A 23,838-nucleotide genomic window follows, 5' to 3' on the forward strand; every position below is an offset into this window, starting at 1 on the left:
TTTGGGTAAACTATTCCTTTTAATCCATGATGGAGACAATTTGGAGACCTCAAGACCATCTTCACAATGGAAAACAAAATTTAGCCATTATTATTGCAATTTTTAATTTAAACAGAAAATAAAAAGGTTTAAAGAGTTTTTTTTATCAATAATCAAAGCAGCTAAATAGTCTAATACCTCATATGTGACACATTCTAAAAAAAAATGCTTTTTGAAATATTTTGGGATTAGACAGAAATAAAAGCGTTTTTATTTACCCTTTATTTTATCAGTCTTGGTTCATCCAAGAACCATTCAATCAAAAGACTTATTCTTACCTACTTAACCACAAATAACCTTTTTTATTTAACCAGGAAGGCTGTTCAACGGTTCAGGATTCTTTATGAAACCATTCGGCCAAAAGTGGTTCTTCTATGGCATTGTGAAGCACCTTTATTTTGTAACTAGTAAAATTATTCAAATCCCTATTATAAATAAAATATATTAATCTTGTAAAAGTATCATTTTAAAGCACGTTTTGAGAAACAATCAGGAACTGCATACAAAAATATACATTGCAATCACTCCCTTAAAGGTCCCATGTGTTGATTTTTAGGGGTATCTAGTGGCGAGATTGTGAATTGCAAACGTCTCAGTCCATAGCTCACAACTGCTTTCTTAAAACACATAGAGAATCTACAGTATTAGCCACCCACATGACAAACAGTCATCGTCTGAGAAAATGTAAAGTGACAAAACGCACTATAGAGCAGTGTGTCCATTTAGTTCTATTGTAGAAACATGGTGAAGTAAGGGACTCTCTGCAAGCATGTGAAAAAGGTAATTGAAATTTGTCTCCCCTTGTGATGTCAGAAGGGGATAATGCCGCCCTTTAATATGCACTATCCAACCACATCACTGCCATTTAGCACAGAGATCAACTCATTTCCATTTAAAAGGACACATCCAAAACGGCACATTTTTGCTCACATCTACAAAGTGGCAATTTTAACATGTTATAATAAATTATATATGGTATTTTGAGCTAAAACTTCACATACATACTCTGGGGACACTAAAGATTTATTTGACATCTTAAAAAAAAAAAGTCTTGTGAAATGTCCCCTTTAAGAGATCCTTTAAAACAAACAATGAAGACTGATAAAATCCCCCAACATTCAGCTTGTACTTTCATAACAGGATGTTGTTTTTGAAAGTCTGACATCAGATTGTAGGGGCTTCTGGCTCTTTTGAGGTACTGGGCTTGATCATCTTTTCACTCTGGGCCCGGTTCAGTTTCTCCCTCTCCAGTGCTTTCTCCATTTCTGTGTAATAGTCAAGAGCTTTCCGCACTGGATCAATGATATGTTGCTGTAAAAAAGTTGTAATGCAAGTGAATGGTGAATGAGGCGTTCAGTCTTTAACATGGTGCTTTTGTATTCCACAAAATAATTTGTTACCCTGTCTTTGAAATCGAGGTTAAGTTTCAATCAAATAATGAGATTAGGAGCATCAAAGTTTGATTTCAATCACTGATTTCAATCTTTGACATTATCTTAGTCAGTATAAACATACCAAAGTTATGTTTTTACAGAATGTTCTTTACATTTATAGACGGTTTCAGCAGCAACAACATAAACAAATGGCTTTTGTGGACTAAACGCAACTTCCGATAGACTTCCACATAGAATCAATGAGTCAATTCTACAGTAGTTTATTTTTGATAACAAGCAAAATTATATGTTAATTACCATTGTTCATACAGTATATCATAGGGTGACCATAGGTGCCATTTTTCCCGGACACGTCCTGTCCAGGATTTTGAATGCATCCTCCGGAAGTCGCATTGTAGACCGCAAACGTAATCAAGGCTCACACATTTAAGTTAAATTGCTAAAAAAAAAATATTTTGTGTATTTGGTATAATACAATGTGTTCGCCTGGTTTATGATTAAAAAAAAAACATTTTTGTAGCTCCAGATTTCAATCTCTTCCTGAAACACACGAATTTGAAAAGCTCTGTCCCTGATTGGCCTAGCTAATCTGTACGTTGTGATTGGCCTGAATACTTCTGAAATATGACACTCCCTACCATGTTCGAAAGATTTGCACACAATGCAATACTAACAGGGGTCAACTTACAGGCTGAGAGTCTGAAGCCGGAGGAATTATGATAATGTCGGTCTTGTCTACATCAACAAGCCCAGGAAGTAAACTGTTGCCTACAATCCATGAGTTTGTTGAAGTCCAAGAAAACTCTTGTGTCATTGTTTACTCTGGGGTACAGTATGTACCTTTTGCATAACATTAACATGTACTACACACTTACACACTAAAAGAAATGTAAAAACGTGAATTGGACAATAGGTGCTCTTTTAAAAAAAAATCTACAAATTTCATTCTTACCAGGTAATAGAACCTGGAATAATAAACCTCGATGAAGTATGGGGTCGACTTCCTGAAATCCTGGCCATTACGTGTCCAGGACAAAAATACTTAAGGGTTTGAAAAAACATAATGTTAAGTAAATACATACATGTACTCGTCCTTTAAGAATTAGACTTGTGGGTTATAAAGAAAGATGGTTAGGGAGTCAAAGATGTGAATAAGCGAATGCTCACATTTTTCACAAAGCTGTTGTTAAAGAGATAAAAAGCGACCCTAAATAATAGTGTCACAGTTTTTCTTGCAGAAACTGGAAATAAACAGCAGAATCTGAGTAAGAGCAAAAATAAAAGTCACAGACAAGATCTTAATTTGTTCTGCTAAACAGCAATTAAAATAAATGTAATGCCAGAATAAAAGGGATAAACTCACTGGGGCGGTTTCCCGGACAGGGATTAGACTAGTCCTAGACTTAAACACTTTTAAGAGCTCTCCAAACTGAAAACAACTTGCACTGATATATCTTAAAATACATCAGTACCCTTTGTTTTACCTCAAAATGCACACAGGTAATGTTTTTAGTAAGGCATGTTTGTTAAAACTAGTTATATTTCCTAATTTAACAAAGGCTTAGTCCTGGATTAAGCTAATCCTGGTCCGGGAAACCGCCCCATTGGGTTGTAATTTAACATACGCTGGGTTGTTTCAACCAAAAATGCTGGGTTGTTTTACTCCATTAATAGGCCAAATATAAACATTTTCTAGGTTAATTTAACACACATGGCTGGGGTTGTCCCTTTTTGACTCAACGCTGGCTTGAAAATAACCCAGCATTTTTAGAGTGCCTGTATGTATGTACCCAGTTATTTCATTTGAATTATGAAAGACCAGCCTGTGGAAAATTTAATTTTGGGTACTTTCTTACCTCTAGACTTGGAAATAGATTGGCTAGTTCAATGAAGAGCGGGAAGAGAACAAAGCGGATGAAGCCAGTCTGAGAAGAAGGTTTGGTCACTTTATCTCGATCCATGAACGGGGTGACAGGAAGACCCTCCAACTTCTCCATGTCACTCTAGACATATTGTTACTTTTTAAGTATAATAATGATATAATTTTATAATATAAATATATTGTATAATATAAATATAAATCACTAAACAGTGTTATACTTGGGTGATTCTCACGAAACCATTGAAACATGACGGCACTAATGATTTTAGCTTTAAAATGTGTAATATAGTAACATTAAAAAGCATCAGAATTAACACAATACTGTGTTCTACCTTGCACAATGTGTGATTTCAACATAAGAATTTATAATTGTAAATTTTATCTCATTTTCTGCTGAAATTCTCATTACCGCAATGTGTCCGGCTGTGTTTGAACATGCGTTATGTTGTAATTTAATCAAATTAACACAAAAATATTAAGTAAAAAAATAAATGGATGTATTGCTAGACTACTTTAGATGACAGAAAAAATATTTACTGAATATTCTTGTATAATAATAATGAAGAAAAATTAGGAAAATGATGTGTCCATGCCTGATGTTCTCATCCTCCGCAACACTTTTTGAGAACAGTTTAAGCACACACAGAGAATTTTAATAAAGTTTGATTTTGAGTGACCAAGCACATGGACCAGTTACTTCAAGATGGCTACCAGGTAAGATCATTTTTTTACAGTTAATTTGAAATATTGTCTTGTCAGAATGCTTACACAACATTTTGATTTTCATTACCGCAACAGATGCTTATTAAATGTTAATTTAATTCATAGAAGCATAATACTTTGATTTTAAATGCATTTGCAGAATCTCCAAATTATGTTCTTTCAGGTTTGTCATGTCATTTTGAAAATATGTCAGTGTTGATGTTTTCTGACTGTTGCGGTAATGAGATTTTTTAGGACAAATTTTTTAAATTATGTTACAAAAAGTGTTAAATGATAAGTAAAAGTTTTTAAATTAATGTTCCCATTTACTCCAGACTTTTTCAATGTCTGGTGGGACAAAAAGTAAATTTAAGCAATTTTTACATTTTCGTGCTTGACATTTTTAAAACCAAGTTTTCGTGAGAATCACCCACTTATGTGTAACTATACACACTAGACAGCTTGATACAGTATACGTGAATTTATTTCAGAAGAATATACACGATCCTAGACAAAAACAAGAAAAAAACGATCCTAGACAAAAACAAGACAAATTTTTCGAAATTGAGATTTATACATCTGAAAGCTGAATAAATAAACTTTCCATTGATTTATGGTTTGTTAGGATAGGACAATGTCTGGCCGAGCCGAGATACAATTATTTGAAAATCTGGAATCTGAGGGTCCAAAAATGTCAAAATATTAAGAAAATCACCTTTAAAGTTGTCAAAATGAACTCCTTACCAACACATTACTAACAATGTCAACATTGTTGATATATTTAGGGTAGAAAATGTGCAAAATATCTTAATGGAACACAATCTTTACTTAATATTTTTGGCATTAAAAAAGATACTTTTGACCCAAATGTATAGTTGACTATTGCTACAAATTAAGAGTTTCGTTACAAAACGCGATAAACGCCATTTAAAAAAAATGTTACCACCAAAATCAGTATTGTATCAGGTAATAAAAAGTAAATTCTTCATTTTACGCAAAATCCAATATCCACCAAGTTATTCTGTCATCTTTTCTCCCTTTTTCCCCAAAACGCAATAAACGCCAGTCCTCCTCCTCTGCAGAATGCAATAAATCCAATTAACCAATCACAGCGCACCATTCCACGCATCGTAAACAACAATGGTGGCGCTTTGAATACACACGGAATCCTAGTTTTCCAGTGAAGGAAAAATGTCTGCTGTTGCTTGGTCTCACACGACAGCATCAAGCTTCTGTCATGCTAACACATTGACTCCAGGGTATCTTATGAAAAACTTTCCATTATTTTACTCGAAGTCAACAAAAATCGAGCAGGACCAAAATATTTTACAGCTGTTCGCTGTCAAAAAAGTTCAGCGACGGCATCCCAAGTAAAAGCAGTGTTCTTAATATGACAAAGTAAGTGTTTTGATTAATGCCATTAATGTTTATTTTTATTCAGTGTATACCACTAGTCAACTAAGTGAATATAGCATGGCAAAGATGAATGCACATTTATGTATTGATTCAATAGATTTATAACATTTTGAAAACAAAACTTTTTTATTGGATTTTGCGGAAAAAATAATCGTGTTTTATAATAAATCTTTGCAAATCAAATTATGGATTTGAATTTTAATGTTATTTTAACCTAAAGATGCTATGTGAAAGTTTGTAACAGAAAATTGTGGTTTTCATCTTGTCACTTTCTTGGTATAGAAAACACGTTTTTTACTGAAATTAATCAAAATGGATTTATTGCGTTTTGGAACCAAACTCTTCATATATACCCTTGCTATTTATGACTGGTTTTGTGGTCCAGGGTCACAAATAAACAAATGCTAGCAGCTTTGTGAGTAGTTTTTTAGATGTTACCTGGTTGAAGAATTCCTGCAGCAGACAGTCAAGCCATGGTTCTGCCACATCCATGGGTCTCGCCTCATTGGAGATGTCACTGACTTTAATCATTATCATCATCAGCTGCAGAAGAAGTGGCCAAGCAGTAAGTGTCTTAAATCGTGTGTTTTAATCCAATAACAACCTCTGACAGACATGATTGTTCTCACCACATCTCTGTGATCTTTGTTGCTGAAGTCAAACACAGGTAAAATGCTTTTGAATTTGTTGAGGATCTCGGTATGTCTGGTCATATCTGTAGCCAAAATGCACCTGCGGGGAAGAGTAAAGTGGTTGTGACTTTGTTTCTGTTCACATATGCAGTTGGTATGTGTGTTATAAATGTAAACAAGTACTTAATTATGCCCTCACTTATTCTTTTGAATTGCTCCATTGACAAGTTTCGGAAAATGTTGCTTTCGGTCTGAAAAAGAAAATATAAGTGAATATAATGATGACAACCAGCAAGCGTCCGCTTTTAAATAAGCACACTTGGCTCAACGGTAATCTTACTTTTAAGTATAGGCCTCTACAAATGGTTACATACAGTTTATAAAATGGTTAATTCCAGTCCTTGATTTTGATTGGTCAAGAGCTATGACCTTAAAGGGATAAGTCACAGAAAAATTAAAATTCTGTTATCATTTACCCCAATGTACCTGTATAAATTTATTTGTTCTGCTGAATACAAATGAAGATATTTTCAAAAAAGTTAAAGTGCACCTATTTCATTGCTAAAAAACAACAATGTAATTTTGTGTATTTGGTATAACACAATGTGTTCGCGTGGTTTATGGTTCAAAATACAAATTATTTTCCTCATACCGTACATTTTTATAGCTCCAGATATCACTGTCTTCCTCAAATGCTCTGATTTTGGACAAAACTCATCGATCTGAAAAGCGCTGTGTCCCTGATTGGCCAGCTAATCTGTACGTATGAATACCTCTGACGTCAGTCGGAAATGTGATGCTCCTTACCATATTTGAAAGATTTGTTCACAATGCAATGCTAACAGGTGTTAACTAACAGGCTGAGTCCGAAGCGGGAGGAATTTTGATAATGTCGGTCTTCTCCACGTCAACAGGCCCAGGAAGTAAACTGTTGACTACATTCCATTTGTTTGTTGTAGTCCAAGAAAAGAGATTTACGTTGGAGACCATAACTCGAGTCATCGTTTCCTTTAGGGTATGTACCTTTTGCATATCATGTACTAATACACACTTACTGTACACACCAAAGGAAATGTAAAATCGTAAATCAGACCATAGGTGCTCTTTAATAACCAAACAGATCTGGGGCACCATTCATTTCCATAATATTATTTTTGCATACTTATATATATATAAAAGTTTAGAGCAAATTAAGGGTGAGAAAATGATGACTAAATTTTTTGTTTAAAACTTAAAGTTGCAATAAAATCAAAACGGACAATTTTTATTTTTTTAAGTAGGGGAGAGCGGGGTAAGTTGTCACACGGGTAAGTTGTCACACTGTTAATAACTCCAACAGTAGAGGCTCTATCTCAAAAATCAAATAGCCACTTTATGTGACTTCTTCTTCTATAGTGAACTTCCTGTTCACATGTGGTCAAGATCACTGTAATCTGAGGTTAGCACAATATTCTTATTTTTCTGCTTAAAAAGTAAAAAAAAATCACTTTACATTTTATGCAATACAACTTTGTTAGGTGTGAATGTTTAAAATGATTATTTTGCACAAAATAGAGGAGACCGTAAAGTGTCTTTTGATACTTTAGCTAAAGTGATATGATGAGCTAAACTTGAGATTTAGACAACATTAGCACACAAGTAAGTATGGGGCAAGTTGTCTCAATGACTTTGGGGCAAGTCGTCACATCTGACAACTTGCCCCTGTACAAACAAACACATCGAACATGCTCAGAAAACATGATATAGAAAAGAATAAGCCTCAATCTAGCAAAAAGCTGTTTCAAAAGAAAGGGAAGCAGAAATCTGGACCTATGAAAAACAAGGCAGCTAAAAGAAGAAAAATCATGCAAGAGTCATCATCAGATGATGAAGAGTGCTTCTGCCTCGTCTGTGTAGAGCCATTTTCAAAGAGTCGTCCAAAGGAGACCTGGGTAAAATGTGTAAAATGCAACAATTGGGCCCAGGATGCTTGCACCTCAGGCCAGGCAATTTATGTGTGTCAGAATTGTGATTCTGGAGATGAGTCCTATTAGTCATACAGGGCATCTGTTTTGTTCAGAGGTTAAACATGTTAAGTTAAGCAAGTTATCTGCAGCGTTCCATTCAGTTATCTGGTTTTATGTGAAAGCCATAGAACATTTGAACCAAAGTTCAAAGTAAAGTGGTCTTGCCACTTAATTGAAATGTGCATTATTTGGATTGAAATAATTGTTTTTCCAGATTCTCCAGGCACGGATGTTTATATTTCCAGTTTGGTTTGAGTTTAAAAATTAAAATCAATATTCACAATTAAGTAGTTGTGTTCTTATTTTTAGATAATCTAGTGTGACAACTTACCCGCCCTAGTGTGACAACTTACCCTCCGATGGGGCAAATTGTCACAAGTGCACAGTCACTATTCAACAGTCTACAACTCTGTAATGAGATAAGATATAAAGATGTTATGAATACAACATATGTGCCCAAGACTTCCTTCTTTCATTTGGTATGAGATTTATACCATTTTGATGTATGGTGCTCAGTAAATGTTAGACAGTGTGAAAAGTGTGACAACATACCCCGCTCTCCCCTAATATAGCAGTTTTTATTATAAACAATTAAGCTGTGTAAATCATTATTTAAAAAAAATAATGTGCCCTCATAAACTTCAATCAAATTCTGAAAATGTACTTCTCTTGTGGCCAACACGGCTTGGGGAGGAGCATCCATTAACTCCGCCCCTCCAACTGTCAGTCTAATGCCAGTTCTATTTCTGAATGAAACGCCTACTTTTCTATATCCAATCAAAGTGTTTTACTTGAAAATATGTCACAGCACGGAAGTAAAGTCGATCGCGACTTCCGGTTCACGGGAACTTTAAAGGCAGGGTGCATGATTTTTGAAAAACACTTTGGAAAAGGGAGTTGGGCCGAGTACCAAAACACACTTGTAGCCAATCAGCAGTAAGGGGCGTGTCTACTAACTGACATCGTTGCCCGGGTTGCGTATGTGTGGGGCGGGTCTATCAAAATAAGGTCCAGATTCTATTGGGGTAGGGGCGTGTTTATTTAGGTGATTTTTGAATGTCAACATTGGCTTTAAAAGATCATGCACCCCGCCTTTGGGGAGTTACCCAGAATGTTTAAAGATTATCAACAGTACTGCTATGCAAGCACTACAGTTCACAAACCAAATAATACATTTCAATTTTGATAAAAGAGTATTTCCCATTACCATTCATATATGCCAAATAATAAACAGGTTTACCTTTTCAAGGATTTCAAAGGCTACAGCACAGTGGTGATTTTCCAGTGGCGAGATGTCATTGTACCTCAAGGCAAGTTCAGTACGTGCATTAATCTGAAACCATACAGAGCTCCATCAGTGTGCTGCTTACACTCTTAAAAATAAAGATGCTACACAATGCCATAGAAGAACCATTTAAAGCTGTATGGTCCCATAATGAACCTTTAACATCTGAAAAACCTTTCTGTTTCACAAAAGCTTTACTTTAACGTTTGACTTAATGGTTCTTCTATGGTATCGCAGTGAAGAACCTTCTGTAGTACCTTTTGTTTTCAAAAATGTCCATCTCACCTGGTAGGCATTGTTGTAGCCTGTGTGATCCAGATCATGACAGACAGCCGAGGTCAGCATGATGAGAAGGTCAACACTATCAATCTTACTCCTGAGATCTGTTAGCCATATCAGACCATACATCTGCCAAACAGATGAATCATGAGTGTTCAACATGACAATATAACAAAAGCATGGATGTTATCCTTTATTTTGACCTTTATTGAGCATCAGAAAAATGTAAGAGCTGTCAGTGGGACAGTACCCTTTGAAAAAGTACACATTTGTTTGTAAAGAGTAAATATTAATACCTCACGTGTACCTGAATGGTACATATTAAGACCTTTAACCCTGGAGAACCCAAGAACCCTTTGGGTAGCAGCAATTTACAGCGACCAAATTTGACCCCGTGGGTTCTTCAAGGGTACTGTCCCAGTGACAGCTTTGGTACCTTTTTCTGAGAGTGTACAACACACCATTGGGCGGTTTCCCGGACAGGGTGAAGACTAATCCAGGACTAGACTTTAGTTATATAAGGATATTTAAGCAGTTTTTAGAAACATGGCTTACAAAAAACAATGGCACTAATATAGAGTACTGTGCAAAAGTCTTGTTGTTTTATAAGTTTTAATGTCCATCCATATTTATTTTTCAATCTGTTTTATTAAGATACAAACAGAAACTAAAGGAAATATGTACACAAAATAAAAATAAAAATTTCAGGACTAAATGTCTTCTTTAGGCATCGTCAGTGTTTAGTGTGACCTCTCCTGGCACTAAACACATCTTGAGCGTTTTTGAGCAGAATGAAGTAAAAAGAAATTAGGATTTAATTTTATTTAGGTTTAAGAGATCCTGAAGTGGAAGATGAGTTTACCCATCAGTTTATATTTTTATACAGTTTTTAATACTATATACACATCATTGTATTTTCTGGATGTATTCTATTAAAGAGACTGAGAAACAATTATATATGATCACCATAACATTGCAAAAACAACAAATCTAATTGTGGCATGGTGGCCTAAGACTTTTGCACAGTACTGTATATTAAAAAATGTCCGTGCAAGATGTTTCAAACATTCATTTTAGTTTGTGACTAGGATAAGCCATGTCCGGGAAACCACCCCTAAGTGTCTTGTGGATTTGGTAAAGAATAACAATCCATTAGACTTCCAATGGGGCAATTGAAGCAAATCATTCCTGTAACATTTTGGCACCAGGGCTGTGGGTGAAGTGAGGACTGATGGTTATAAATCAAGCAGATGACAAAGAAGATAACTGAAGTGCCTGGATGAAACTCTAATGTTGGGGACTGATTGCCCATTTTATACCTCACCATTTGAGTGACACAAAAGCAGTGCTTGAAGTTGTGGAAAGGGATGTTGTTGTAACGTCTGTACACTTCATAAAGGAACTGCTGCAGCACATCCAGCTCAATGTTGAAGGTAGAGATGAAATCTAAGTCTGTGTACATCACCTGAAGCAGCACCATTATCTCAGCATCTTCCCATTGCCTACAATACAACAGCATAACGTTATTGTACAAACCCAGATATGCTAGGATGTTTCAACATGTTTGAGTCAACCAACTGATTTTAAAGGCGGGGTGCATGATCTCTGAAAGCCAGTGTTGACATTTGAAATCACCTAAACAAACACACCCCTACCCCAATAGAATCTGGACCTTCTTTTGACAGACCCGCCCCACACATATGCAACCCAGGCAACGATGTCGGTTAGTAGACACAGCCCTTACAGCTGATTGGCTACAAGTGTGTTTTGGTACATGGCCCGACTTCCTTTTCCAAAGTGTTTTTCGAAAATCATGCACCCCAACTTTAAATCAACTGTTGGATGTGTCCATATTTTACCCAACCATGAGTTAAAACAACCTAGCATTTTTAGTGTAAACTACTAAACCTCCAAAGCAACGCATTTATTCATTCTACGTTACACACATTATTTTCTTTATTCACAAATTACTGTTTATGCCTTACGCCTTCATTGATGCTGATGAATAAACAAACAAAATTTCCTTTTTTTTTGTTAACCTCTTGGAGAACTTGATGATTTCAAAAGCCTGGTTTCAACAACTCCACTCGCAAGATTAATGCATTAATGAACACAGAGCTCCAGCCCTTTGCTCTGAAGAACTGCTTTTGATTTGTAGACCTCGATCAGTACCATTGATATTGATATGAGGCTCTTCGGGCAGATGAAAGGACTCTCCTCTGTGTTCTTTATGCTTATTTTAGAAGTGCTTTGCTTTACTAACAATTTGCTATTCGGGTATGACAGGTGCAGGACTCTGATGCGGTTACCACAAATGTGAAGATTTCAATTTATTTCCAATATTAAGTCATATCAAGGTTAAAAGAAAACTATATTTTACTATGTTCTTACCTTAACTTGGATGAATTAATAAATACCTATCTTTTTTCAATGCGTTCACTTAATCTTTGTATAGCGCTTCGTGAATGTGTTAGCATTTAGCGTAGCCCCATTCATTCCTATGGCTCCAAACAAAAGTTGTATTTTGTGCCACCATACATACTCGTGTAACTACTCATGTAACAGTCTTTAAATAGGGAAAAAGTGTTTGGTGGCTTATAAATTCATCCCTGTTTGGGGCCATAGGAATGAATGGGGCTAGGCTAAATGCTAACACATTCACGAGGCGCTGTATAAAGATTAAAAGTGCACGCATTGAAAAAAAAATGTGTCTAAGTTGAGGTAAGAACATAGTAAAATATTGAAAAACGGTGGTGTTTTCCTTTAAATAATTACATTGTATATCCTGCCTGTGAAAACCCACCTGAAGTCATTTTTTGTGATTTAGTGTTTTCTACATAAAATCGTCCTATGTATTGTGAAGAAAATTCTGTGAAAATATAACCTTGATGTCTTTAAAGGTCCCATAGAATGTAAAACTGTATTTAACTAGCCATAGATGAATAATAAGAGTTCTGCACATGGTAACTTACCAGTTATCAAAAGTTGGCGTTTTAAGATACTGTCTCACCTCTTCGGAAACTTCAAGAGAACTATTTTTTTAAGAATAAAAAATCAGTATGGTAATCAGGTGGTAGTTTAAAACCAAGTTAATCAGAAGCATTTCTTGTTTCATATTTAAAGACGGGGTGCATGATCTCTGAAAGCCAATGTTGATATTTGAAATCACCTAAACAAACACGCCCCTACCCCAATAGAATCTGGACCTTCTTTTGATAGACCTGCCCCACACATACGAAACCCTGGCAAAGATGTCAGTTGACAGACAGTGTGTTTTGGTACTCGGCCCAACTCCCTTTTCCAAAGTGTTTTTCAAAAATCATGCACCGCGCCTTTAATTCAGACACAATATTGACAAAATTGCATCCCTGCTGAAAAGTCCGGCTTAGACCAGCATGCACATCCATGCTGGTCCAGACTGGTTAGTGCTCATCAAACTGATACACCCCTGGTAGAGCTGGTCAACCAACATAGACATTCTGATGAAGCTGGTTGACCAAGGAGGTCTCACAACATATGCAGGTCTTTTCAGCAGGTATATTTCTTCAAGGTAAGCAACAGTGATGTCACCTCATTTGGAGGAATTTTTCCCTGACATGCTCACACTCCTCACGCGTCTTGCGTAGAGTCCTTTTATGGTAGAAAGGGGAGGGCTTGTGAGTGCCCTCAGACATGTTTTTGAAAAGCCCCAACCAGCTCAAATGCTCAACACTCTGCAGAGAAACACATGATGATATAGTTTATGCTAAGAATACTGCAAATAAAACTCATTAATTAAAGGTGCAGTGTGTAATTTTTAGAAGGATCTCTTGACAGAAATACAAAATAATATACAAAACTATACTACCAGGGGTGTATAAATACCTTTCATAATGAACCGTTATGTGTTTATTAACTAAGAACGAGGCCTTTTTATCTACATACACCGAGGGTCCCCTTACATGGAAGTCGTCATTTTGTGCCGCCATGTTTCTACAGAAGCTCTTAACGGACAAACTTTTTACTAAGTTGTCTCTGACGATTTCATGTTTGTCCGGTGGCGGCTACCGTAGCTTTTCTATGTGTTTCAAAAGCGAAGGGTGAGCAGTGGACTGAGCCGTTAGTTGCAATTCACAACCTCACCACTAGATGCCGCTAAAATTTACACACTGCACCTTTAATAATAATATGTGTCCCTGGACCACAAAAACCAAAACGTCTTAGCAAAGGTATATTGGTACCAAATACATTGTTTGGGTCAAAATTATAGATTTTTCTTTTATGCTGAAAATCATTAGGATATTATGTAAAGATCATGTTCCATGAAGATATTTTATAAATTTCCTACCATAAATATAGCAAAACTTATTTTTGTAAATGGAAGCAGTGCTAAGGACTTCATTTGGACAACTTTAAAGGCGATTGTCTTAATATTTTCAGATTTCAAATAGTTGTATCTCGGCCAAATATTGCCCTATCCTAACAACCATAGATCAATGGAAAATGGAAAATTTAGAAATTTATTCAGCTTTCAGATTTCAAAAAATTAACCCTTATGACTGGTTTTGTGGTCCAGGGTCACATAAAACTCAACAAACTCTATTTTAAAATGCATTATAAAAATCTATAAACACTAAAAATATCAAGGATAAATCTGTTTCTATAGACCTTTAGTCTGCAGACTAACGGTGGGTTGACCCAACGCTGGGTTGAACCAATCCAGGGTTGACCCAATGCTGGGTTGAAAATAACTCAGCATTTTAGAGTGTAGTACAGTAATGGTACTAAATGACAATATCATTAAATTATTGATATACCATGGCATACCATGTTACACCAGGGTATATGTCAAAAAGCAAATATGGCAGTCCATAGATCTTTTAAATAAGTAAAGGGAATTATCCCTTCATAATGCACCTCCAGCGTCTCTCTGAATGACTCCACTTGTCTCTTCATCTCATAGACAATGGCAGGAGTCTCTACCGCTTCAGTAAGGATTCTTTTCTCCAGACTCTGTAATCTGATTCAAAGACAAATGATTGAATAGTGAAATTGTAATTTTTGCAAAAAATGTGTGACCCTCTCTGTGAAATTCAGGCTCAAGTTTCAAAATCTAATTATTAGATTAGGAGCATCAAAGTTTGATTTTATATTGATTTCAATATTTGACATGACTTTACTCAGCCAATATTACATTTTATTTATTGGTTTAAACACTGGTTAACAGTTTGGGGCTAGACTTTCTGTTAGCTTGACCAGTGGCATATATGGTTAGTGAAATTTCTAGAATGATGATAGCCAATAAAGGTCGTTTTACAAAAAAATGTAATGCAACTTTTTGTCTACCTTTTTTCCATAGATGAGAGGTCAAATCCCAGTGCAACGGGCAGCTCTGTACCTGAAAGATTGCAAACTGGTTCAGCATGTGGTCATTATTGTCACATTGTTTCAATACAGTAACTAAAAGATACTTTTTGGCTGTCACTGTGTGTTACAGACTAGTCCTGGTGCTACATTAGAGAATACCTAACACCTCACTGTTGCAATCTGCAGCGACCACTTCCAGTTTATAGCATGAGTGAGGGCTGTTGGGAGCCAGCTGAGGGGAGATATTAATTATATTCCCTTTAGTGTTATAGAGTTTCAAGATGTCATGAGGTCCCGCCTCAGCCGCGGCTCGGAAAAGGTCTGTATTGCAAACACACAAATCATACATTAATAACATACCTTATCATCGCATCTTTATAAGCGGGTTACTTACTGTAGCAATGCAATTGGTAAAGCATTACACTAGCAATAGTAATTCATGGTTTCAAACACAAATACTAAAAAAACTTCATAAATGGATAAATGCAAATTCAATAAATGCAAATGTTATGGTTAAAACATATATAAGCCACAAAAATATGGAAACTTTCCAAGTCTTGTATTTCAGTAAAAAAGGTACTGAATACTGAAAATGCCATATGTTATAGGACCCGGACCCTGCTTGTTGCTTGAGGATTGGCAGTCTGTCAGGACCACCTGTGACTCGAGATGTCTAACTGAAGTATGATGTTGTATTTGTTTTAGCATCAGTAAATATATAAATCTAGTCAATATAGGGACAATTGTTATACACACATATTTATATAAAAAGAGCCTTAGCTGGATATTTATCACTTTATACAACTAAACAGGGGTCTTAACATAACGTATGACGTATAAGCTATCCAGGTCAACAGGATTGCTCTTCATATCCTACTGGCTATAATTGAGAGGAGCCTCTTTAAAGATGCTGTTTTCACTGCCCTTCAGAAGCAGAACCGTCCTCGTGCTTGCTTTCAGTGGAATAAAAGCTAATGAGGGCAGAGAGCCATAACAAAAAACCCTTTTCATATACAAACTAATTTGATGTTGCAGTGCATCAATTAAAGCCATTTACAGAGAGACTGTTTTATAACCGGCACTCTTTATCTGATGGTCCCTGTTAAAAATTATATATATAACGGTATAAATAACTGTATTTTTCATTATTAGTATTTTTAATACTTATGTCTAAACTTGATTTACTGAGCATAAAAAATATAAACAACAACAACAAACAATTGAACTAGTTTCATTTACGTTTATGCAACATACAGTTCATTCAAGCCATAGTTTTTTTTTATCAGTATATGTTTCCTGAAGATCAAACCCATGCATGACCTTTGTGTTGCTACCATGCCCAACCAACTGAGCTACAGGACAGGAGCACATTTAAGATTTGTTTAATAGTGTATGCCAATACAAAACACCAAAACATGACATTTAACAAATCATTTTCTGCAAACTGGACTAGGAATATAACTTGAGACCTTACCTTTTACATCTTGTGCAGGGCAGTCAACAGGAAACTCTGCTTGTTCTGGTCTACCATTAACTGTAAAATAAATAATTTTAGTTGCCATATCAGGTGATAAACTGCTGCACTCTCACCTTTGCTAAATGATGTGTGTGTACAGTTGTACATCACTGACGCCGCCTACTACTAAAAAGCCCCGCCCCCTTTACAGGCTCTCAGAGACGATGACGACAAAAGTGTCATTTTCACCAGAATTTCTTTTTTTATTTTTAAACCTTTATCTTAAGTAGTAAACCTATAAGTAGTAATATTGTCGATTTTCACATGTTTATGTTTGTAAATATTACCACAATAACACGTATTTAGTAAAGTGTAAAGCAATCACAATCAAAATTATAAAATTCACATAACACCATAAACACATTGTAAAATATTAGAAAATACATTGAATGAAAATATAGATATAGATATATGTCGCAAAAATTGCCTCAAAATTCCCCTCAGCGTCTTATTTAATATTTTAAAATAAGTATGTAAAAATATTTACACACACACTAGTAACACATATGTGATGAGATATGAGAAAATAAAAAATAAAAATAACTACAACTACAACTGAAAACAATAATATTATTCGTATTAATTGCAGCTGTGGTCGTAAAAAGACGACTTTTATTTTGAAATGTCCTAATCCTACGCAGTTTCCTGTAAGCACAACGTGGTTTTAGGAGAGGTTGTAAGACGAAGTTCCAGAATCTATAGATTAATTTACAAATCACATATTTAAACATGACGGAAGGCAAGTTGTCAGACAAGCCGCAGAAAAGTCTGCTTGCTCTAAATCCACAGGACGACGCAGAGTTTCAGAAGAAGGTTCAGCAAGTGAAGGCACGACCAAAAACGGTATGATGCGTGAACATGTGCTGACATTATCAGTCAGATTTTTCATTATATTTGTAGGAGTAGGTGAGAGATCATAATTTACTCAACAATTATTAATAGCCACAATGTTGTTTCAAAGCAAAACAATTATATTGTATATACGTTGACAAAATCTACTATTAACTTTTTCTTGGCCTAAGTTAACGTACTTTTTTGAGGCGATTTCCAATTCTCCTATCACTATTAACTTAGATTGAATTTAATCGCTGTTAATGTTAACATTTTTTATTTACTGCATTTTCTGCCTTGTTCTTGGGGAAATAAAAAAACTCGGGAATTAATTTAAGCTTGTTTAGATTGCTAAAACGTGTATATACCACAGCGAATCTGTATAAATATGTTTGACAGTGAGTACAGTACAGTATACTGTACATGCTGGTTAACTGAATTATACTCCGTTAAGTGTCACGTAACAGTCTGTTTTTAAAAGGCTTAATTTTTGGCACAGACTGAAAATTACTCCAGTTGTATCCATTGACTGGAGTAAGATATCTGTGCCGACAGAAGAATGGTACAGTTTAAGCTTATTGTCAGTCAGTGTGACTCGCAATGAAACCCATGTGCCAACACTTACTATAATAAATGGCTAAGATTTTATTATTAGTACTTCCAGAGTTTTTTGAAGTCATTTTTTTGTATTGTTTAAGTAATGTTATCAATTATTTTTCAGACACAGTCTATGACTCCTGGTGTCATCTATGTGGGTCATCTTCCACGAGGATTGTTCGAGCCTCAGTTAAGAGCTTATTTTCAGCAGTTTGGCAAGGTCTTGAGAGTAAAAGTTTCCAGGAGTAAAAAGGTATGATGTTTGATCAGCTTGTAACTAATAAAAATGTGTGTGTGTGTGTTTGCATTAGTCTTGTGTAAGTTGCTTACTCTTTCATAAATGGCACAATCTGAAAATTACCTTTGGCATTTGTTGCCTACGGTAAGAAAATTGTGCCGAAAGTAACTGGGTACATTTAGCTTATTGCCAACTCCATGTAATTGTGCAATGAAACCCATGTGCCAACACTGTCAAAACGAAGACAAGCTTTCTTAGATAGGTTTTATAAAATAATGCCCTGGTTTTGCTATGAACATTCCATTGAAATGACAGGATTTCCAATGATGTTAACTGTGTGTTTTTTGCAGACTGGAGGGAGCAAAGGCTATGGATTTGTGGAGTTTGAATGCGATGAGGTGGCCAAGATTGTCGCTGAAACTATGAACAACTATCTTATGGGGGAGAGACTCATAAAATGTAGGTTATGATGCTGCAAAATGTTGCATTGCAATTGTGTCATAAATTATTGTGTGAATATTGTTTTTGTATTTGTCCTGTTAAGGTGATGTAATGGCACCTGAGAAGATCCACGAAAAGCTCTTTGCAGGTTCACAGACGGGCTTCAAGAGACCAAAGCGGCCTTCAGTGACTCGGTATAACAAAACACACAAGCCAGAGGACATGGAGAAACTTAAAAAAAAGCTTTTGAGCAAAGAGTCTAAGCTACGCAAGAGACTGGCAGCACAGGGCATTGACTACGATTTTCCAGGATTTGTAAGCACTTTATTTCAATTTAAACTTTAAAGATGCTTTATTCTTTTTTGTTTTGTTTTATTCTGATCATCTTTTTTAAACTCAATTTGATAGGCTGCTCAGGTTCCTGCCAAAAAAGCCCAATCTGAAGCAGATGTTTCAGTGTGTAGTGAGGTAAGGTCAAGTGTTTATTTTTTGTGTGTGTTTTTGGCACAAACTGAAAATTACTCCAGTTGTATCCATTGACTGGAGTGAGATATCTGTGCCGACAGAAAAATTGTACATTTTAAGCTTATTGTCAGTCAATGTGACTTACAATGAAACCCATGTGCCAACACTTGCTATAATAAATGGTTAAGATTTTACTATAAAACTTCCAGAGCTTTAAAGACGTGTTTTTTTATAGGATGCCACACCGGTGTGCACTCCATCAGTGCTCGAGAGGAGAAAGTCGATCAGAGTTGATGTTGATGATGATGATGATGACGAGATCATCATCAAAGCCAAACCAGCCTCAGAAAACTGCGAGGATGTTGAAGATAGTGAGGAAGAATCTGATGATGATTGTGAAGAGGAAGATGATACAGAGGAAGATGCATCTTAAAAAGACTTAATAAACTGAATTAACTTTAATCTCTGTTTTAGAAGGGATTACTGGACTCCTTGCTTTTATGTGAAAGACACTCAGTCTTTCCCTGTAGCTGGAGAAGAGAGGAACACATACCCTGGATGTCACATTTGTGCGGTTTTGTGTACTGCTTGAATGGTTACGTCTTGATCTGAGATGTGTTTTCTGTAGGTCTTCTACCTGTGTCCTTTCATATGTACAGTGTGGTCTTCTACACATCCAATTGATTGTGTAATACACAAAGTATATGAGTATAACTGCTCTGAGTTTGGAGCAGTGAGCGATTTGTATTTCTGTGTTCTGTATAGTGATATGTTAAGACATTGCAATATTGGTAAATTAAATAGTTGATTCATCCAGAAATTGTGATAAAATAAATGTATAATTTTCTTATGGCGTGTTTTTTATATAAATACCGCTGTATGAGTTGTGTGTTACGAGAAAATAGTACTGAAATAAAATGGCATTTGTCAGTTTAACCGCAAGGTGGAGCGCCAAGCTGTTTTTCATTGTGATTCATTGTTTTAACCACACATAAAGAGGACCATGTGCAGCTTGACGGAAAACATGATTTCTATATAGATGTCCAAATTATTTGTAGTCTTAAGCGAGAATTTCAGAATATAAGACCAGAAAACACTGATTTTTATTGGTGAAAAGCCATAGGGAGTTTACTTGCATATTGTGCGTACGTAAAGGTGAAACACCCCACTTTCTAATTTAACAATTATTTACCGTTGTAAGATGATAAAATAAATGAATCAAAATACAACGTAGAACGTTGATATGGTACAACATTTGCGTCAAACCTTGCGAGGGGATTTTACATGAATTCGGTTATAGAGCTGAGGTGTGTGGCGCATGCGCACACCGGCTCCATCATTGTGTCTACTGGAGTACGAGAGAGACAAACCTCGCTTACCTTTAATAAACTAACGTCTGTCATTTCACCCTGAAACCTTCGTGAAAATCTCCAGAGTGAGTATATTACCTGCTTTTTAACCGATCTTGTCATTCTCGTGAGATGGTTTTGAGGCATTCCCCGGAGTTTTGACAGTTTATTCGACCGGCTAATGAGAGCTAGCATAACCAGCTAGATGATCAATGAAAAAGATTGAAATTCAGCCAGATCAAAGAGTGAAAACGCAATTTAAATACTGATCAGCTATCAATTAAAGGGTTTTAATCTTTTATTTGTTGAAGTGTGTAGTGGACAGGGAAATCTTTAAAGCCGCGGTCCGGATTAAAGCATCTCATTTAGGGTAAGGTTATATGACAGATACTATATTATCGTCTGTGTTAATATATCGTACGTGTTTTATGTATAATCTTTGATTTTTAAATAATTTTTATTGTATTTGTGTAGCGTTTTAGGGAGTTACAAGCACATAGTAATATAATGATTGACAATACTGTTGTTGTTAATAATAATTGTTAATACAGGCTTGTTTATTTTATCTTCTGTTTCACTATGAAATCAATGTAGTATGTTATACCTTAAATTAAAAACAAAAGAGATTATATAATTAAATATTGTTATATGTCCTCTACTGTGTGATTTAAAAAAGATGCAGGTAAATCATGATTGATGTTAGCTGTGGCATACAGGACAGTATTGAATGATGATGTAATGTGTGTTACATTAAGATAAAATCGATGTGTATTTCTAAATGTATTATCCTATTGTGTTGGTTTCTGATCTTTAAAGAATAAGAGGGTATCGGGAGTCCTCCCACCATTGTTTAGTGTGGATATATAAGCTACAGGCACAGACTTGTAATGTAAACTAAACAAGACAAAACTGCATTTGACAATGCAGGTTAAAGACATTTCAACCACAAAGACAAAAATCTTTTATTCTAGATTTTACTAATTTAATAGAGATAACATTATCAGCACAACAAGAACGTTTATTATAAAAATGATCATGAATTTCAGAATTAAAATCTTTATTTTGTTAATTATAGGTTTGTGGAATACATGTGATTCATGTTATCCCACCTTTTCTCATAATCTGGGAACTCCTAACAGCATTTTCTTTGCTTCAGTTTAAACTGTAAACATAATTGGTCTCAAAAAATTGCTTTGATTTGATTAGGGACCTAAAGTATGACAGAATTCTTCTTTATTCATTTTATTTCAAGTTTCTTTATTTACATTATTTTAGATAAATTTCAGTTCTACTGGAACTTTCTGATTATTTCCAGGTTTTAAATCCCAGTTTTTCAGCTTGGACTTTTGGGCCCTGATTTAAAGGGATAATTAACCCAAAAATGAAATCTCTGTCATCATCATTAACTTACTCTCATTTTGTTCTAAATCTGTATGAATTTATCTTTCCTTATAAACACAAAAGAAGATATTTTGATAAATGATGGTAAGCACACCGTTAATTGTGATCATTAAATTCATAGTAAAAAAAATAAATAATGTGGAAGTATTGTGATAAATGATGAAAAATATATTTTGACAAATGACGGTAAGAACACAGTTGACGGTAGCCATTGAATTTCATCGTATTTGTATTTTCTGCTATGGAAGTCAATGGCCACATGAATTTCAACACTAATGCCCAAAATATACTAGGGCTGTGAAGATAAATCGCAAGTCCCATTAAAAAGACCTGTCTGAAATCGATTCTGAATCACAAGGCTGCGATTCTGTGTTTCATGCACAGCTTGTGCGTATACTACGGCTCTGTGATCAGTAGGAAGTCCTTATCAATCTAAAATCATTATGAGCCTTAGTCGTTTATAACGTGCATTTAAAAAAGTAACACTCGTTAAACAAAATCCTTCAAAATATTCTTTATTATCATGAAAATACCTGAAAAACAATTTGAAGAACGGCGATACAAATATTCTTGTAGACATTTCCTGGAATAGAGGGTATGCACGTGACGTCACCTTCGGCGAAAGTGACTGCGGTTACGCCTACTGAGTGGCAAAAGACAGAGCGGCAGAATTTGTGTACAGTGTGAAATCAGCGAAAACACAGGGAAAACGCATCTACATGGGAAACAGATGTTGTGCTGTAGACTGTACTAACAGATTTAACAAGAATTCGGAGCTATCGTTTTACAGACTGCCAAAAACACAGAAAGAGAAGTAAATAGATCGTTCATGCCAACGTCCACTGACCACAGGTGGGTTGACAAGTTGCTAGGGTCACTGTCAAGCAGAGGTTTTACTTTCTAAGTATTTTTTCAAGTATTTGTATTTTATCAGTGTTTTTCTTTGGAAAACATACATTCCAAAGAATATTATCATAATTTTTACTCTATTACATTTCATAAATACAAGTTTTTGTAACTAAGTATTGTCCACCTCTGATATCAAGTCCAACTAAATTCAATTTAAGCTGATGATAGTCAGTTTTACTGGCATTTTCGCAGCAGCCGCTATGAAAACCAGCCATTTTGTTGAACGTTTGCCACTCAACAGGGCGTGCTCCTGCGTGGTCACATGGAAAAGTGAAGTCAATGCATACCCTTTATAGCGTTTGTAACGGTACTTCTTCTGTGGCACAATTGGAGTTTCTCTGGCTTTTGGATGTGTCGGGATTTCACCGTAATTCATTAAAATTCATTCATTGAGAAAACGCGCATTTGCACGAATTATTGTTACATCCCTATTTTTTCTGCATTCTGCGCTGACGGGGTGGGACAAATACTACAACAGCCTACTGGTTTTATTCCTTGCTGCCGTCTTCACTCGCACATTGACAAAAACACAACAACCTTGCTTCTGACGCAACAATGTCTGCTGTGCTTACATTTTATATGGTGTGAGAACGTGAAATAAGTAAAAAGCTATACGCCAAATCCAATCAGAGTGTTCAGAACTAAAACGTGTTTAGAACTAGAACTAAAAATCGTTTTTTATGTGTTTTCTTTTCTAAATATTATCTGATTTTAATAGGACATGTTGAAAAATTGGATTTTGACTGACAGTGTAAACAAAGTGCCTCTGACATGTTTTCTTGTAAAAGTGATTAATTTTAGAGAGGCAATTCAATGAAAAGTGCAATACACTGTTACAAAGTTTCAAGAAGTTCTGAAGATCGATTGCTTTGTTCCGAAACCGGGGGTTAAGTGGCTACAATGTTGCAGTATAATATTAGTTTGGTTTGCATTCACAAGGCAATATTCCCAGTATAAGTCACGTGTGACTAAACTTTCCTAAAATTGGTCAAAATACATGTGTTTATTTTCCGTGATTCCGTTTTAAAGTTGTCTGTCAGGATTGGTAGCTGCGGTTATATTACTACATTATTTTGAATAGGAATCAAAAGTTTGGCGGGACAACATTCT

The 23,838-nt window shown here is 35.5% G+C and overlaps 3 protein-coding genes and 3 non-coding genes across 7 annotated transcripts in view; 5 read left to right on the forward strand and 1 right to left on the reverse strand.

Annotated features, from left to right (window-relative positions):
- Positions 1-661: 661 nt before the first annotated feature.
- Positions 662-16,592, reverse strand: LOC129451917 (high affinity cGMP-specific 3',5'-cyclic phosphodiesterase 9A). Of its 2 annotated transcripts, none has more exons than XM_055215463.2 (14): positions 16,456-16,592; positions 15,153-15,302; positions 14,961-15,012; positions 14,532-14,634; positions 13,206-13,348; positions 12,608-12,667; positions 10,960-11,137; positions 9,642-9,764; positions 9,312-9,404; positions 6,249-6,316; positions 6,063-6,165; positions 5,872-5,976; positions 3,290-3,436; positions 662-1,350 (listed from the first exon to the last, which is right to left on the reverse strand). In XM_055215463.2, exons 1-14 carry the CDS (start codon positions 16,541-16,543, stop codon positions 1,204-1,206), a joined length of 1,560 nt encoding a protein of 519 aa, XP_055071438.2. In that variant the 5' UTR covers positions 16,544-16,592; the 3' UTR covers positions 662-1,203. The 2 variants fall into 2 exon arrangements, with proteins under 2 accessions (XP_055071438.2, XP_055071437.2); XM_055215462.2 differs by having other exon boundaries at positions 15,141-15,302.
- Positions 16,593-17,119: 527 nt separating this feature from the next.
- Positions 17,120-20,011, forward strand: nifk (nucleolar protein interacting with the FHA domain of MKI67). Its single transcript, XM_055216436.2, has 6 exons — positions 17,120-17,340; positions 18,050-18,178; positions 18,514-18,622; positions 18,708-18,919; positions 19,013-19,072; positions 19,305-20,011. Exons 1-6 carry the CDS (start codon positions 17,227-17,229, stop codon positions 19,500-19,502), a joined length of 822 nt encoding a protein of 273 aa, XP_055072411.2. The 5' UTR covers positions 17,120-17,226; the 3' UTR covers positions 19,503-20,011.
- On the forward strand, positions 17,824-17,951 carry LOC129452596 (small nucleolar RNA ACA64). The gene has a single exon (XR_008647185.2). It is a non-coding gene; the product is annotated as a small nucleolar RNA ACA64 (small nucleolar RNA).
- On the forward strand, positions 18,271-18,396 carry LOC129452593 (small nucleolar RNA ACA64). Its single transcript, XR_008647183.2, has one exon. It is a non-coding gene; the product is annotated as a small nucleolar RNA ACA64 (small nucleolar RNA).
- Positions 19,111-19,238, forward strand: LOC129452594 (small nucleolar RNA ACA64). Its single transcript, XR_008647184.2, has one exon. It is a non-coding gene; the product is annotated as a small nucleolar RNA ACA64 (small nucleolar RNA).
- Positions 20,012-20,164: 153 nt separating the features above from the next.
- Positions 20,165-23,838, forward strand: part of clasp1a (cytoplasmic linker associated protein 1a) — an 86,990-nt gene continuing 83,316 nt past the window's right edge. Inside the window, exon 1 of the mRNA XM_073855304.1 lies at positions 20,165-20,504. The gene's annotated coding sequence lies outside the window, so the exon portion shown is untranslated. The remainder of the gene's footprint in view (positions 20,505-23,838) is intronic.

The sequence above is a fragment of the Misgurnus anguillicaudatus genome, chromosome 17 (assembly GCF_027580225.2).
Source record: "Misgurnus anguillicaudatus chromosome 17, ASM2758022v2, whole genome shotgun sequence".
NCBI lineage: Eukaryota > Metazoa > Chordata > Actinopteri > Cypriniformes > Cobitidae > Misgurnus > Misgurnus anguillicaudatus.